At 38.2% G+C, this 18,167-nt stretch overlaps 1 protein-coding gene across 2 annotated transcripts in view; it reads left to right on the top strand.

The window, feature by feature from the left end:
• TPP2 (tripeptidyl peptidase 2) overlaps positions 1-18,167 on the top strand; it is a 2,672,548-nt gene that overhangs the window by 531,241 nt on the left and 2,123,140 nt on the right. For both annotated transcript variants that reach the window (XM_044071246.1, XM_044071247.1), the window contains exon 8: positions 4,867-4,943. In XM_044071246.1, the coding sequence (XP_043927181.1) occupies positions 4,867-4,943 (77 nt within the window). The remainder of the gene's footprint in view (positions 1-4,866; positions 4,944-18,167) is intronic.

Below are 18,167 nucleotides of genomic sequence, written 5' to 3' on the forward strand. Positions count from 1 at the left end.
TTTGTTTGGTGTTAAAGCTGAAGAGGTGTTGAAGAAAATGGAGGACAAAGCTAAATCTATGCAAAAAGTCAAGTATTCCTTGCAGGTACAGCCTCCCAGATTTAGCAGGAACTGGCCTACAAAGAATTTGTCCTTTCCAGTGTCCGATAGGCCACAAAGAGGCAGATACAGATGCACCAGAGGCAGATCACAGCCCCAAGGTGCATACAGGCCTAAACAATGGGGTGCTTCTACCTCCAAGAGCAGAGAGGAGAAATCACAGCCATACAAGAAACAGTCTCAATGACTTTCCCCTTCCAGCTCCAAGCACTTATCTTTTGGCAGCCCCTTTGGGGGGAAAACTATCACTTTTCTCACAAAATTGGCACATGATCACCCAGGACAGATGGGTTCTAAATATAGTATCACAAGGCTACATGTTCCACTTTCATACCCTGCCAAGGCCAAACTGTATGCCAGACCTGCCATGCAATCAATGGGCAGAGGCACAAAAACAGGTTTCATCCCTCATGGACATGGGGGCCATTCAACAAGTACAGGAACAAGAGCAGGGACAAGGATTCTATTCAAGACTGTTCTTGGTACCCAGAAAGGACAAAGCCTGGAGACCAATACTGGACCTATCTATTCTAAACACATATCTGGATATTCCAAAATTCAAAATGTTGACTTTACAGCAGCTTCTGCCCATGTTGGGCAAGAAGGCTTGGCTTGTGACTTTAGATCTAAAAGAGGCATACCTGCATGTCCCAATCGGACAAACATGCAGAAGATACCTCAGATTCAAAGCTGGCTCAATGCACTACCAATTCTCTGCACTGCCCTTTGCGCCCGGGGTCTTCACAAAGTGCCTAGCACCAGTAATTGCTTACTGCAGACAAAGAGGAATACAAATATATCCTTACTTGAACGACTGCCTCATTCAAGCAGAGAACAAGGACATTCTACTACAGCATCTGGTGTTTGTAAAGAGATTACTATCATGCCTAGGGTACACAGTCAATGAACAGAAATCAAAACTAGTACCCTCTCAAGAGATAATCCTGGGTGCAAGCTTAAATACAACTGCCCAGATGGCTTATCTCATGCCAGACGAAGACAACTGACTACCTATTTCAAACTGTTGGCAACAAAGGCCCAGTTATATGCAAGAAAAATTCTGCAGGCTTTGGGCTTCATGGCATCCTGCATTCTACTAATTCCATATGCAAGACTGCATATGAGGAAACATCAATGGTACCTAAAAAGTGTTTGGACTCAACATTGCCACAGCCTGGAAACAATAGTTACTCTCATTCCCTGCTTGTAACAGGAGTTTCAATGGTGGGCGAAGGCCTGTCACCAGAACAAGGGACAGACATTCACTCTACCCCCAGCCACACAGATATTAACAATGGATGCATCGGATTATGCCTGGGGAGCCCACATGGCAGGAAGATGTATTCAAGGCACATGGTCCACAAACCAAATGCATCTACATATCAATCAAAAAGAGATGCTAGCTGTTCAAAATGCCCTGACAGCCTTCAAGGACCTACTTCATCCGGGACAACTACTGATAACGACAGACAATACCATGGTCATGTGGTACATAAACAAGCAGGGAGCCACTCATTCCTACTCCCTTTGCAGACTAGCCATGACTTTGTGGGACACAGCACTGACTTACCAAGTACATCTGCAGGCACAATTCCTGCCAGGAAAGATAAATACTCTGGCAGACGAACTAAGCAGAAACCTCATGGATCCCCACGAGTGGAAATTGGATCCACAAGTCTTCAGCATGATAACAAGGAAATGGGTATGCCCGGACATAGAACTATTTGCCTCACCTCACAACTGCCAACTAAAGAGATTCTGCACAAGGACTGATCACAGACAAGCATGGAAAGTGGATGCCGTATCTTTCAGCTGGAAAAACCTAACAGTATATGCCTTTCCTCCTCTGCCTCTCCTCCCCAAGGTACTCCTAAAGGTCAGACAGGAGAAGCCAAAAATGATACTGATTGCCCCAGACTGGCCATGCCAGTACTGGTATTCAATCCTAAGGAACTTGTCTCAATGCCCAGCCTGGACCTTACCTCAAGTACCTCATCTACTGTCCCAGCAGAACAATCAGATCCTGCACCGCCAACTCAAGACCTTAAATCTGGCAGCATGGCAGATAATGTAGTCATACAAAACACACCTCTCACTAAAGTGGTGATGGATGTCATTTTGGAGGCCAGAAGGCCTAGTACTAGAAAATCCTATGCTGGAAAATGGAAGAGATTCTGTGCTTGGAACCAGGAACAAGGAATTGACACAGCTGTACCAAACATTTCTCAGATTTTGCAATACTTGACTGAGATGCTGGACAAAGGCCTATCTTTTTCATCTATAAAAATTCATGTCTCTGCCATTTCAGCTCATTACAATGCAGAGCCACCAATCTTTTCTCATCCTTTAAGGCAATACCTCAGAGGGGCCAAAAATTTAAGGCCTCCAAGGAGATCACCAATACCTGCATGGGACCTCAATTATGTCTTGGAAAAACTCACCCTGCCTCATTTCGAGCCAGTCACTGCAGCTGATATGAAGTTTTTATCTTGGAAAACAGCTCTGCTCCTAGCAATAACTTCTGCAAGACGAATCTCAGAGCTGCAGGCACTCATGGCTGTGGAACCTTTTATCATTTTTTTATCCAGACAGAGTTTCTCTGAGGACAAACCCGGCATTTATGCCTAAGGTAGTGTCCAATGTGGCCCTTAACCAAACTATTCATCTGCCTACCTTTTATCCAAACCCACAGAATAAGGGGGAGAATTATTTTGCATTCTTTGGACATACACAGACAGCTACACTTCTATTTGAACAGAAACAAAGCTTTCAGAAAGACAGAGCAATTACTAGTGGCATATGCTGCAGGATCACAAGGAAAGGCTATCTCAAAGCAGACTATTTCAAAGTGGATAGGCCACTGCATTTGTTTCTGCTATTCTCAACATGGCAAGCCAGTACCTAAGGGCATTAGGCCACATTCAACCAGAGCAGCAGCCACTTCAGCAGCCTTCCTCAGGGGAGTACCAACCAAAGACATTTTAGAGGCTGCTACTTGGAGTTCAGTGCACACCTTCACAAAGCACCATCACTTACCACTCTACTCCAAATCCAGGGCAGGCTTTGCCACTGCAGTTCTGCAGGGCCTAATAGCTGCCCCTAATGCTATTTAGCTCCAGCCTCCCAACCTTAGCTTTGGGATTCAACCCAATTGTAATGACTGCCACAGTGAAACACGAAGAACATAGTACAGTTGTGTACACTTACCATAGATGTAGATGTTCGAGTGTATTCACTGTTGCAGTCCAGGTTACTCACCCACCATCCCCCATTTCTTTGCTGGAACTTATCTGTACTTTTCTTTTCTATACAACCTATGTGGTGTATTTGCTTGTAGATGAAGGCAAAATCTATACTTTGGTGCATGCATCTTTATTGACATATTTTTAGCCTACCCTATTGGGGGCACCTGACATCTGGGGCAAGAAAAACTGAAGAAAATGGCGTTGGCTGCATCTTTTATACCCCTGGTGCACTGACGTCAGGGAAGAGGCGACAGCAACTGACGCCGGACCTAGACTTTGGAATTTGGGCCGACTGAGGGTAGCCTGCCAGCAGGATAACCCAGTTGTAATGACTGCAACAGTGAATACACACTAACATCTGCATTTATGTTAAGTGTACAAAACTGTACTTTCATCTTGGAGAAATGAGGTTGTGAACTGCTAATGAGCTCCATCCTGTAGTCCTGAGTTTTATGCTTACAATATCCACCTGCTTATCTGTGTGTTGTAGAGCATATTGTTTAACCACGCACGATGCACCCATGTAAAGGGAATTTTATGTCCAGAAGGCCTACATAATTGGAAAAAAATCTTTTATTTGAATGAATGCATTACACTTTTGGTCTGTTTTTTTTTTTTCCTCTGTGCAGCCTGTTCTGCTGTGAAAGTCAGTCCAAGCAATGATATGTCATGGCCGACTGCTCATCACATATGGTGAGCTAGGCCAAAACAAAACAGTTTCTTCAACATGGATTATTTTTGCAGCACAGTAATATGTCTGGCTGATAGACCCATACCCTCTTTGCTTCTCAGCACTGGGGGTAGGAAGGTAAAAAGTTGGACATTTTCCTGAAGAGAACACTACCACATTATTAGCAGCTACCAGATGTGCTTTTCTAGTGAAAATACGCAGAGCAGCATATACACTTGTCTTTACTGTTGTTGGGTTTACAGAAAAAAGTAGATGCTAAGGAGTAAGAACTGAAAGCTAACATGAGTGTTGTAATGAATTTATAGCACTTTTGTTTAATTTTTCATGCTAAGATTCCTTACAGCCTTTAAATATAATTATAACTGTTTTTTGCATTGTATTTAAATTGTGTTATTAGTCTTTTATCTTGCAATGTAAAGTAATCTAGTGGTTGATTGCTAGATCACCTACTGATCACGTTTATTATAGTAGCTGTATCAGTGAAGATAGAACAGGTTTGAGGGAGAACTGCTAATGCAGTTAAACAACAAAAAGCCACAAAAGGGAAAAAAAAAGGTGTTATAGTATATATGGCATACACGTACCTTTATTTTATTTTTTTGACAGCATGCTTTTTATGATTGCCATATACTATATAGGCTAGTATCTGCACTTGAGAAATTTTGTATGATGTATAGATATAGGAATATGTAAAAAGATAGTCTTTAAGTGAATATGAGAAATGTTGGTATAATTTTATGATCATATATTGGTTGTAAAGAACTGTGGAATAGTTAATACAGGCATGCTAATACACCACAAAACTTTGTTTACTACTTTTTATATCAACAGATGATTGAAGCTGTAAAATACAACTGTGATCTAGTAAACTACAGCTATGGAGAAGTGACACACTGTCCAAATTCAGGGTGAGTGTATCAGATTAGCAATGGTTCTGATTTGATTTTCTCACAAAATGCATTTCTATTTTTTTTTTTAGCCCTAAAAGTGAGTGTTCTAGAGTGTTGGTATCATAGCACAGTGTGTCAGAGAAAATTGATTTTTAAGCAGATTGCCTTCTGGCCTACTAGTCTGTTTGCCTTCACAACTTGTTGTTTGTCTTTTCGGCTTTTCCCGGTTAGGGGTCACCACAGCGGAACTCCGGTCCGCTAATGATTGGCAGTCGATTTTTATGGTACCGAGTTGCCAACCCGACGCCCAACCTTCAACGAAGGGACGCCCATTCACGCATGTCTTTTGAACGCCACTCGACCACAGGGAGAACATGCAGACTCCACATACAAAGCACTCCAGCCGAGAATCGAACAGGAGAACCTCTTGCTGTGAGGCAACAACGCTACCGCTGCACCACCGTGGCTTACATTGTTTGCCTTCACAACTGAGATGAATTTCTTAGTTAACAATAACTTTACTTGAACAGAGTAATTTGTTTTCTGTCTGTCGTGTACATTCTTTAATTTAATGTTGTCCTTTTCATTCATTCAGTTTTCAACTGATGGGTTTTAGATCCAACTTGGACCCGACTCTGCCGCTTCTGTCGGATCATCAGATCCCAAACTCTCAAGCTTCTCCCTTTGCTCATAATTCTGCTGCTAACAAACCTCAGATCTCGTTTGCTACTATTCAGCTTCAGATGCAGATCCTGTTGCTCCCAAGCTTTTGGGAGTTTTTTTCTAATATAATCTCCCAAAGGTAAAGACCGTTGCAAGAGGTCACCGGATCACACATCCTTTCTGGCTCCTTCCTTGGAGCCGCCAACTGAGATGTCTAAAAAAATCAGATCTGACCACCTCAGATCCAACTGGTTCTAAATGTAAATCACCCCGGATCTGAACACCTTTCCTCCTACCAAATCCAGTCACTTCTCAGGTCCTTCACCCTTCTTGTATATCCCCTACCACAGACATTCAAGACCTTCATCCTCCACATCTTCTCTCAAGTCTTCCAAAAGTTTGAGACTGATGTGGATAGGATGGTGAGAAAAATTTTCAGAGCACAGATCCAGATGGGATAAATCTGGCTCTGACTCCCACTGGATCCATTAGCCGACCTTTGTCTTCTTCCCCCTTGGTCTCTCCTTCTAGCTGACCCATTGTTTCTGAGCCCTTGGATTCAAGACCCCTCAGGGGTGTCTTCATTGATCCGAAGAGTCTGTTCTTCGACTCCAGTAACTTCCCTGAGTCATTCGGCCCTGAGCCCTTTGAAGGACTATCAGAGCTGAAGCATTGCTGCTGGATCCAGAGGGCTAGGTTTGACTCTGAAGCTTTCAGAATAAATCTGCCTGTCAGGGCTTCTGGGATGGACAGCTTGGGTCTGACCCCTTTGTTGGGTGGAGAGCTTGTGGGGTTGTAGGAACTAATGGTTCATGAATCATTGGCTCCTTTGCCTTCGACTTCAGTTTCCCTTTGCTGCTCTGCCTTTGAGGTTGTGGAGAGGGCCTTTTCTTTATCTAGACATAGGATATCTCCCTCCTCAGATCAGATAACTATACTTCCTTCTGTTCCTTGCTCTGAGCTGTGTTCATTTCTCCACTGGGACAGCCAAATCGATCAAGTCTCCAGTTGGTCCCTCAGGACATCCTCATCATTTGTCATACTCCCCCAGGAGGTTCTGGAGACACCTAGATTTCCCTTAGGAATCTCTCACTAAGGACACCGATTTGTATTTCTCAAATATATTTTTTTATTTTCAATTAAAATAACATTTACATAATATTTTTAAATATTTTAAACAACTATATACAATATTTACAATAGCCTGACTTTCAGTTATATGCACTTTGTGTTATTAAGTATAGAATTAACAGATCAGTTATCAGAGATACAATATTGATTATTGCAGAGTGTCCAACAAAGATGCAACTTTCTTCCAAGGATTATTTACCAGTGGCCTGGGGTAGATTCATAGTTCTTTGATTTTTATTTCCATCAATGCAGTTGTCTTCAGTAAAGTGTAGAATTCTTCCAAGGTCGGGGGTGTATTTGAATTCCACCTTCTGGTTACGCATTTCCTAGATATAGCAAGTGTTGTTCATAACAAATACATATTTGTCTTATTCAGGTAGGGACCTTCATTTACATTTAGAATTATCAATACTTTAGTTAAGGTAAAGTATTCATTAAATAAAGCTTGTAAAAAATTATTGATTCCATTCCAATATGATTTAATTTTATTACATTCATAAAAAATATAAATCCAGTCTGCTTTATTTGACTTTTCACACCTCCAGCAAAAAGCATTTGTAGTAGTACTGATCTTTTTAATTCTATCTGGTGTTAAAAAATGCTCTCTGTAAGTATTTCCAGTTAAATACTTTCCAGTACTATGTGTTAGAGGTGTAATTAACTGATAGTAAGATGATAGTTTTAATTTCTTTTGTTAACTGCACTGACTGACCTTTTGTTAAGAACTGCCAGTATGATGGTTTGGGAATTGTTTTATATGTTATTAACTCTAGATTTGAAATTGAATTTTTCTTTTTGCAACTATTATATATAAATTCATACAGAAAACTTATTAGATTTGTATATCTTTAAATGAGGAATTATTAATTAATCTGCATAAATCTTGAGTGTACATTAGAATGCTTTGTAAGGTTATCATATGCATATCTAAAACATTTAATTTATTTACACTTTGAAACTAGCATAAGAATCCATTTTGTTCCCAGGAGGTTATTGTTTCCCTATATATTTTGTGAGGAAAGTTCTTAGTGATGGTAAATGGGGTTAAAATCATACCTCCCAACCGTCCCGAATTACTCGGTTTTTACCGAGTTTTGGGGTCTAAACAATGGGGTGCCACGATTCCCGAGTGGCACCCCTTAGTTTCCGATTTCCCTGCACTTTATTTTAAATTTTATTTTATTTCCCGGCTTTAGAGCTAACGTCATCACGCGCGATGACGTCAGCTCCGTGAAACAGAGAAACAGCCTGTCGAAATTGAGCTTAAAGAGTTCAATGTGCTCAACTCTTCAAATCCTTAGCGGGAAACAGGAGGATGCAAGTTCAACGTGCATAAGAGAGTTGCGGCAGTACGACAAGGAAGGGTTTGTGCTTGTGCCTACCGGATGGGAGGAATGGATGAAGCTGCACGCAGAGGTAGGAAGAGCACAAAAAATGCACAGCTGTTTTCATTCTGTGTGTGTGTGTGTGTGAGCTCTCAGCTGCCGACCCGTAACTTATGATGGTACTTTTCCGTTAACGGGGCAGTAACAGTCAGAATGCGTAGTTGATGTCAACCCAGTGCCACTTTGTTTTTTCTGCTTTTAAGTCAGTCTTAGTACACAGATTACTACTGATTTTCTCAACATATTGATAGGTGCTGAAAATGAGAAATGAAAATGGTAACAAAACGTTAAGAGGGCATCAATGGGAAATGCCCGGTTGATGTTGAGTGCTGCTCGTTTATGCATGGTTTATCAGTTTTGCCTTCATTGTCTCACTGCCACTGATTTTGTCAGATGTCAGACTCAGTACTGCTTATTGCGTTGGTGGTGTGTTCTGGTTTTCATTTTGCCTATGTTCTTCTCACATTATTACCGATTTCTCCTCCAAAGTCAGTGCTGCATATTTGGTTGTTTTGTGCTTAATGTTGGCTTTGTTGTGGGATTGTTCCTCATTTCGTCACAAGTCAGTGCCAATCATACACACGCCTTTAGAAAGATTGCCTGTTATTGCATAAATAAGGTGTACATCAAGCACTTTATATCGTACGAAAAGAAAATAGTGAAGTGCTCCTGTTTGCGAAAATGTGCTGATTTGGAAGGCTGACTGTGTTCACATTTCGCGGCAACATTAACATTGGCTCTGATTTTTTTTTTTTTCTTGTACTTTGATCCCTTTTCCCCTCATATATGCACAGGTGGAATCTGATGATTTGAATAAGATGCATACTGCAGCAGTAGATTGGAGGGGGTGGGGACATGCTGTATGCTCTGGTGTTTCTGAGGAGAAGGAACTTGGGCTTTTCATAGTCCAGCAGTCAGCTTCAGTAAATGCTTTACAAATCCTCCATAGAAGGTTTTCCTTGTACAAATGTACTTAACCTGTTGAAATGTTTACGGAGTTGCATCTGTATATGTTTGCTGCATCATTTAGAATAACACAGCTGAACTGTACCAAAAAATCAACGGTCCTTCAACCGCGCATTCTGACTGTTGCCCCATTAACGGAAAAGTACCCTTATGACAAGGAAGGGTGTGTGCCTACGACCGGAGCTGCCTGCAGAGGTGTGCGCTGTCAATCATTCATTATTTTGAATACAGAGCTGCTGTTCTTTCAAATGCAGAGCTGTTTTCTGTGTGAGGTGTGCACCGTCATTCATTCAAATGCAGAGCTTGTGTGTGTGTGTGTGTGTCAGACTTCATATTCTTCAGAAAATACATGTAACACAAAATCTTTTATTCTAGCAATTTTCTAAGTTTATAATATCAGTATTTTGGGGGCTGTATTCCCCCATTATTGGCTTTGTCCAGGTTTATTTGTGCTAAGAGGTTGAGAGCTATGGTGAGAGAAGTAAGAACTGAATTATGTATTCCCCCGTTATTGGCTTTGTCCATGTTTTTGTGCTAAGAAGTTGAAAGCTATGGTGAGAAGTGAGAACTGAATTCACTAAATGATAGCCATTTAAGTTTTAGTCTTCCTCTTGTTTAGGAAACTGCTGATTTGGCATAGTGGTATGTTGCTCTGATGTTAGTGCACATGGTCCTCCTGGGTTCTAGACTTGGCAGTGAAACACATGGTGGTAACACAACATTTTATTCTAGCAACTTTCTAAAATTATACAAGCAACGTTTAAAATGTGTCCCTGGTTTTTGGGCTTCTGTTCCCTCCCAATAACGTTTGGCTATATCCATATTTCTTGTGCTGCAAAGTTGAGAGATACAGTTGAGTGTTAAGTGGATTTTACAAGGAGCTGAGAGCTTCAGGGGAAGAGAAGTTTCGTGTTGCTTATGCGGAGGCTGCTTGCATTGTTAATAGCATAACAGGTTAAATATTTGCTTTTGGTGCAGAAGGCTGTGGATTCTAATCTGTCTGTTTTCATTTTGAGACTGTATTGTTTTGTTTAGCAGATGTATTGGTGTTTGTGCATTGTACTATAAAATGTAAAAGTAAAATCCAAATAATCATTGTAAGTAATTTAAGTAGTATGCACATTATTGTTTATAGTAAATGGGGCGAAATAGCCAGTTAATGGGACATTGGAATGGCTGCAGGGGGACTCTGGTGCCATATTTTGGCTGTCTGTTCAGTTTGCATTTGAAAGTTGCTATCCCACAATTCCATTGGAGTGGGTGGGGTTACTTAATTATGTATGCAAATTTTATGTTAATCAGCGTACAGATTTGTACCTATTTTTCATGGGCCTTGTCCAGATTTTTGATGTTTCCAGGTTGAGAGGTATGGTTAAAATGTCAAACCAAAGTTTTAGGTCTATGTTTGCATTGATAAGTTTCCTAAAGGATTTGATGTAATGATTAATCAGTGTTGTTTTAGAAGGTTTTGTTATATTATATTGTATACTTATGCATAGTATGTACCAGGGTTTGTTTGATTTGTCTACTATTAAAAATGTTTTTAACAGATTAAATTCATTTGTTAATGTAGCCTTTGTTAATTCTTTCCAGTTGCAAGGTCACCAAAACTCACACAAACTAGTAAGAAATAAAAAAAATGAATGTACAAGCTGTAGACTTCAACAGACTTTATTCTTCTATGTTGTAAGCGCTTTCGTCCGAAATAATGCTCAGACTTCATCAGACATGTCTGATGAAATCTGAGCATTATTTTGGACGAAAGCGCTTACAACATAGAAGAGTAAAGTCTGTTGAAGTCTACAGCTTGTATGTTCATTTTTTTGTTTCTTAACTCTTTCCAGTTGGCAAAATAATTTGGGTTTATCCAGTCTATTGTAGTTTTAAACACAGATGCTTTTATATATGTTTCTATTTCTGGGAAGTTCAAGCCTCCTTGTTTCCAGGGTCTAATGTGATGTTAGAGCAACTTGAGATACCGTAAAATTTTGAGTTTATTTCTTTAAGAATGAATCTTTCAGGAATTAACTGTATTGCTGATGCTACATATAGTATTTTTGGCAATAAGACCATTTTTATTAATTGCAATCTGTCTTCAAAAGTTAATATAATTTTGTTCCACTTTTTTATATTTTTTTATTGTTTCAATAATGTTTTTATAATTTATTAATATTGTTTCATTTATATTTTTGCATAACACTATTCCTAAATAATTTAGCGTAAGTTCTTGTTTTCTTATGATGGATTTATCTGTAACTTGTAGTTTTTTTCTTATTTAAAAATAGAAATTTTGATTTTGATCTATTAAAGTATAGACCTGAAATCTTATAACATTTCTCCATTACTACTTCTAGCTCTCCTTATGACTCTCTAGAGTTTGAAAGGGTTAATAAAATATCATTAGCGAAAAGCATTATTTTAGATCTGTACTGGTCATAGACTTCTATTCCTTTTTATTCTTGGATTATTGCTTATTATTTCTGAAAGTATTTCTATAGCCAAAGCAAATAAAATAGGAGAAAGGAGGCATCATTGTTTAGTACCTTTTGTTATATGGATAGATTCTGAGGTGAAAGGACCTAATTTAATGTAGGCTAAGTTATTAATATAGATGTTTTTTAGTAATAAGATGAAGGGAGGAGGAAATTCAAATAATGCAAAGTTTTAAATAGATATTCCCAGTTGATGGAATCGAAGGCTTTTTCTATGTCTAATCTGATTATAAGTGTTTCTCTGTCTTCTTTATTCACATAATCTATAAGAGTACGTATCCTTTTAATATTATCATGTGTGTGCCTGTTATATTAAAAATCCAGTTTGATCTTTATTAATTGTCTTTGAAAGTGGGATTTTCATTCTGTTAGCTAGTATTGACATGAATATTTTGTAATCATTATTCAGTAATGATATAGGTCTGTATGAGGTGCAAAGGTCTGATGGTTTATTATCTTTTAGAGTTGGTGTTATGAAAGAATATTTCCATGAGGGTGGTATTTTTGCTTCTGACTGGACTTCTAGCAAAGTTTTATGAAAACGGGAGATTACTGTTGAAGGGAAGAGTTTGTAAATTTCCGTAATTATACCATCTATCCCTGGAGCTTTGTTAGATTTACTTTTTAATCTTGTCAACAATTTCTTTGTAGGATATAGGTTTTTGTAGGTCTAGTTAAGTTTTCGGGAATTTTTTTATATTGATAAGGTTTGTATCTAAGTTTGTTTGGTTGGTATCTAAATCTTCTTTTTTGAAGTGTTCCATATAATGGAACTGAAATGCTTCAAGGATGTCTCCTATATCTGATACTTTTTTCCCTTTCTTTTCATGATATATACTAATGTTATTTGCTTTAGATTGTATTTTAATTCTTGTAGATACGTTATGTAGATATCTAGGGGAGGTGGCTAATGAGTTTATTTTTAATTTTTCCAAGGCTAGACAAGTTTTTTATGTTAGAATTTCCTTATATTTTTATTTAATTCCTCTATTTCTTTTTTGACTTCTGGACAATTTTGATTTTTTTTAGATTTTGCTTTCAAGAGTCTGGTTTGCAAGTCTAATGATTCAGATTCCCACTGTCTAACTTGGGTCTTACCAAATAAATATGCTTTTAATGGGTCCCAAACCATGACTCAACTGATTTCTGTTGTAGTATTAATTTCAAGAAGTAATTGCAGTTCTGACAACATCCAGGGTCTGAATTCTTTAATTTTCGTGATATATGATGAAATTCTAGTTGAGAGGATTAAAGGTTTAAACTCTATTTGGAGCTTCATTATCAGAGAGTCATGATCTGAGAAGGGGCATGGAACTATTGAGAATTTGAGGATTTTTGTTTGTAAATCTTGAACTACGAACAATTTGTCTATTCTGGTTTGTTTTCCAAATCTATGGTCTTTATGGGAAAATAATAAGGATTTATCATCTTTTACTTTAAAAGTGTCAATTAAATGAAATGAATCAATCCATTTTTTTAAGGATTTTTAAATAGTTGCTATGCAAAACGACTTCTTGGTGGTTTCAGAAGCTTCTAAGGTACAATTAAAGTCTCCTCCCAGTATAAGATTTCCTTTATAATTGTTGGAAATAAAATCTAGGTGTTTTTTAACCATTCCTGCTCCAGTTCCTGGGAACCCATATAGATTAGCTAAGGTCCATGTTCTGTTATTAAATTTAATTATAACAAATGCTAGTAGACCTTCTTTGTCTTCATATTTATAAATAACTTTTGGAGTGATTATGTTTTTCTTCCAGAGAATTGATACTCCTTTTGTCTTTGTTCTATAGGAGGATTGAGCTAAGACTGTTTAGTCCTTAGGGTTCCAAATAAAGCTATAATTAGTCTTAAAATGCATTTCCTGGAGAAATACTACTTGTGCCTTATTTAGATTTAAATATTTTAGTAAGTTTGATCTTTTATTTGCATTATTTAAGCCATTAGTATTTAATGATAAAAATGTTAAATCCATTTCAGGTTATTGTTGGAAGAAACTTTTTGCTTCTTTTTTTTATTTTGATTATAGTAGTTATACCATATTCTCTGATAACATTGGATGTTATTTCTGTGTGTGTAAACTTGGGAGTGTAATTTAGTGTTCTTTCTTCTTTACATATAAATAGGGTAAAATTCTGGTCAGGCTTTAAAAAAGTACTTCTATAAAACATTAATTCTAAAGTATCAAATATAAGTTAATATGAATTTCCCATTAAACATGGAACAAAAGTCATTCCTAATCCAATCGATAAAGATAGATCTATTGGATTATCACTCATACCCTTAACCAACAATATAAACTGAGCTCTATATGTTAAATTATTATGTGGAGACTTTTCTTAAGAGATATGAAATTCTATATTATTCTATTATTGTTCTATAGTATTTTATATACCAGGATGGAATGTTAGTAGTGTAAACAATTATTATGTTGACTTAGAAAATATCCAATATGTGGTTACCCTTAAGAGATCCAAAACATGTCAGATGTCATTTGGATAATTTAAATGCAACAGAGGAGCATACACTAAATAAGCAAACAACAAATAGATTATTACTAAAATAATTTGACTAAAAGGACTCTAAAGGTGACTATGAGTGATTACCAATGAAATATGAATTTACTGTAGGTGTACTGTCTTCCTTTACTTTCCCACTCTTCAGCTCACCAACTTCAACTTACACTTATGAAAAGATATGGCTTATCAGTGGTATCCTGATTCAGAGTAGAGGCACCCTACATTCTAGTGTGCAGTGCTTTTACATATTTATAGATTTACAAAGCAGATACTAATAATGAACTGTGATCACCCTGTAAATTCCCATCCTGCATAGGGCACCTCCTGCTTCCAGAATGGGTAATCACATCAGGTCTAGAATGAATGTGAAGGTACCTATATGATAATCAAGATTTACCTTGGGTAAGTATTCATCATATAGTATTTAGAGCATCTTAGAGAGTTTTCGGGGCAGTTAGTTTACTCTTAAGCCTCTCCTCCCTTGACCAAAAACAGATTTCCCTTCCCTTTCTTTCCCTTGTTTTAAGTCAGTACTAATAAAAGAAATTCAGCAAACATAGGTAAACAGAAATAACATTCAGTAGCCCGTCTTGTACATGACTCACAATCCATTAAACAAGTCAGTGGCTAACATCACTTTAGTAAACCAGTATAAAGACAAATTAGAAATAATTTCCTAGCTCTTTAAATTTTCTGATAAAAGCAAAAAGTTAACAATAAGCTATTTTAACTAAAAGTATAAAGTATTTAAATGTTTCCTTGCATGTATACATTTCTACTTATATTGTAGTGTCTAGCTGTCTTTGAAATCTGTCCAATACTTCACTTCTTCAAATCATTCTTTTTTCAGTTCAGGTTTTGTTTTGTCAAAACAGCAACAATATTTCAAGAGCACAATTAATATTTAGACTGATGTTTCAAAATCGAGTTAGTTTAGAATGTATGGTTAGTACAAATATAGCATGTTGCAAAAATATGTATTTTTTTGTGTGCTCTAGAGACTGTCATATGCAAGTGATATATATATATAATGTATCTACCTGATAACACCGACATTCCAAAACATTGACAATGAAATAACCGACACGAAAAAAACGAAAGAAACCGAAAGTTCAAAAACACCAAACTTCACATGCCCGACAAACCACAATCCCGACAATCAACAAAACAAATACTTTTCCTGAAAAACACACACACACAACACAAGCACACCAAAAACCTTACAAACCTACACTAAACCTTACATACACAACTATCTATGCACTAACCTTAACCCAAGCCCTAACCCTAAGGTCCGTCACTATCGCACACTTACCCTACCCGCACCCTAACTCACTTAATCCACCCCTAACCCTCAAGTCAGTCACTATTGCACACTTACCTGACCCGCACCCTAACCTAACGTCCGTCACTATCACACACTTACCTTACCCACACCTTTACCCTAACGTCCGTCCCTATTGCATGCTTACCTTAACATGTCGGTGTTCTCAGTGTCAGGATTCTCAACTTTCGATAATCTCCATTGTTGATCTTCTGGTGTCAGTGTTCTTGTTGTCAGCATTGTGGACTTTCAGCGTTTTCAGGTAGACCGAATGTAGGATATATAGAGCATATAGCTTATGGATTCAGGTTGTTAAAGTAAATTATGCTTATTAATCAAGCAGTTTCATTTAAATTCACAAGTAATTTGGGGACATTTCAGTTGAGTTTCCAGGAATGTGTAGTCCAATGCGAAGAGTCCACTTTTCCTCATAAACTTATGTCACAATTCATTACATCTGTCTAATAATCATTATAAAGACAAAGAATAGTAATTTCCTAGCTCTTCAAACTTTCTGATATCGCAAAATATTGACAGTAAGCTATTTTAACTGGAAGACTAAAACATTTCAATACTTTCTTGTGAATATATATTTTTTACTTTTACTGTATGTAGTGTCAAGAGCTGTCTTTGAAATCTATGCACTACTTCACTTCTTTCAAGTCATTCATTTTACAGTTCAGATTATATTTTGTCAAAATGTCAATAGGTTCATAGGTTGGTACTAGGCTATTGGCCCTAGGACCTATACAAGCCTAGCCATAACAATTACCTGGCTATTTCTTCCCACACTATTTACTTCCCTGGACCCTTGTCTAGCAGGGCAACTGACGTGATCCCTGGGGTGAATTTCCTTTCTCCCATCCAATCATCAAGGTTCCTTTTGAAGCGAGCCAAAGAGGTGCTCTGCTTGACATGTATGGGCAGTCTATTTCAGAGTCTGGGGAGTCTCTGTGTCAGGAACCTATCCCTCCAGCATGTTTTGTTTATTGTGATGACAAGGTTTAGATCCCTGGAGCATGTGGCTCTGAGGGATTGGGATTTCTTTAAGTATGGCATGTCCAACAGCTCTGGGTTTGACATGGCCTTGTATGTTAAGCAGAGATCGCCTCGGAGTAGACTATATGCAACAGAGTATAGCTGGAGTTTTTTATGACGGTCAGCATAGGGCATCTGCTTTAGGCCTGTGATTCTTTTAGTGAGGTATTTCTGTGGTCTTTCCAGTTGTTGCAGATGTCTTGAGAGGTACATACCAAATGGGGCGTTGTATTCTATAATGGGTCTGAGGGATGAGTACAGTGGGACAATGACCTCCTTTTTTCTGGTTGAAAAGCCCTTAGTGATGAGGTGTGCTACATAGAAGGATTTCCTGACTGTTGTGGCGATGTGGTTATTGAAGGTGAGACCACTGTCCACCTGTGTTCCGAAGTCTCTTATCACACTTTCTGTGTTTAGTGTACTGCCACCTATATGGTAATTCATGGATACATGTTTTTTCCCAAAGGGGATAACAATACATTTCTTGGCATTGAGCTTGAGCCCATGGCTCTGGCACCAATCATCTGTTTCTGTAAGGCCCATTTGTAGAGTATTGACATCATTTGGGGATTCAATAATGGCTCTCAGTTTGCAGTCATCTGCAAACTTTGTTAGCCAGAGTCCCTTAGTGTTGGCCTGTACTTTAGAGAAGTAGATGCCAAACAAGAGAGGTCCCAGGACTGAACCCTGAGATACTTCACTTGTCTGGAGCTGGATTTGGAGTCATCTACTTTTACAGTGTGGTTCTGTCAGTAAGCCAGTTGCCAACCCATCAAGTGACGTAGGGATTAATGCTCAGCTTAGTAAGTCTATCTAGGATTCCAGAGTGGGGGATGGTGTCAAAGGCCTTGGCGAGGTCCAGATAGACTGTGTGGACTGCCTTACCCTCGTCCACGGCTCTGGAGACTGATTCAAAGAAGTCAGTTAGGTTCAGGAGACAAGATCAGCCCTTCATGAATGCAAACTGGGTGGGGTCCAGTGTTTTAAGGTTGCTCATGTCTTTGTTTATAAGTTCCATGGCCTTGCAGATCAGGCTTGTCAGACTGATGGGGCGATAGTTCCCGGGATCCAAGGTGGATCCCCCCTTGTGGAGTGGGATAACTGTAGCTGTGTGCCACTCAGTGGGCATGAAGCCTGAGGTGAGGGTATGATTAAACATGACACTTAGGTGAGGTGCCAGTTCATTATGTAGTTCATGTAGTACACAGCCCGGGATGTCATCTGGTCCCATGGATGCTGTATTCTTAGCTTTGGAGAGTGCGTTTTTTACCTGTGTGGCCGTTATTACCGGAATTTGGCAATCTTCGGCTATTGAGATGGGCATTTCAAGGGTACATTTAATATTTAAACTGATATTTTAAATGAATAGCTATCAGTTACCAAGTGAAGTTTGTACAGAGTGTGAGGTAACTACAAAGATAACATGTTGCAAAAAGTAATATGTATCTTTTCATGTGCTCTAGAGATTGACAATTTCAAGTAACATATAAAATGTAACCTTTACAGTGCAGACAGCTTGTGAAATCAGCATGTTAAAGTGAGTAATACTTTTTAATCAAGCAGCTACATTTCAGTGCACATGTAGTTTGAGAACATTTCAGTTGTGTTTCCAGGGATATGTAATCCTGTGAGGATAAATCATAAAATATTTGTAAATAATCCTATTATGTATTTATTTTACCTTGTTAAGGTTGTTTTTCATTTTAATAACTTAACAACATTACTTT

Source organism: Protopterus annectens, chromosome 5.part0, assembly GCF_019279795.1.
Source record: "Protopterus annectens isolate FY-2018-M chromosome 5.part0, PAN1.0, whole genome shotgun sequence".
In the NCBI taxonomy this organism is placed as follows: domain Eukaryota; kingdom Metazoa; phylum Chordata; order Ceratodontiformes; family Protopteridae; genus Protopterus; species Protopterus annectens.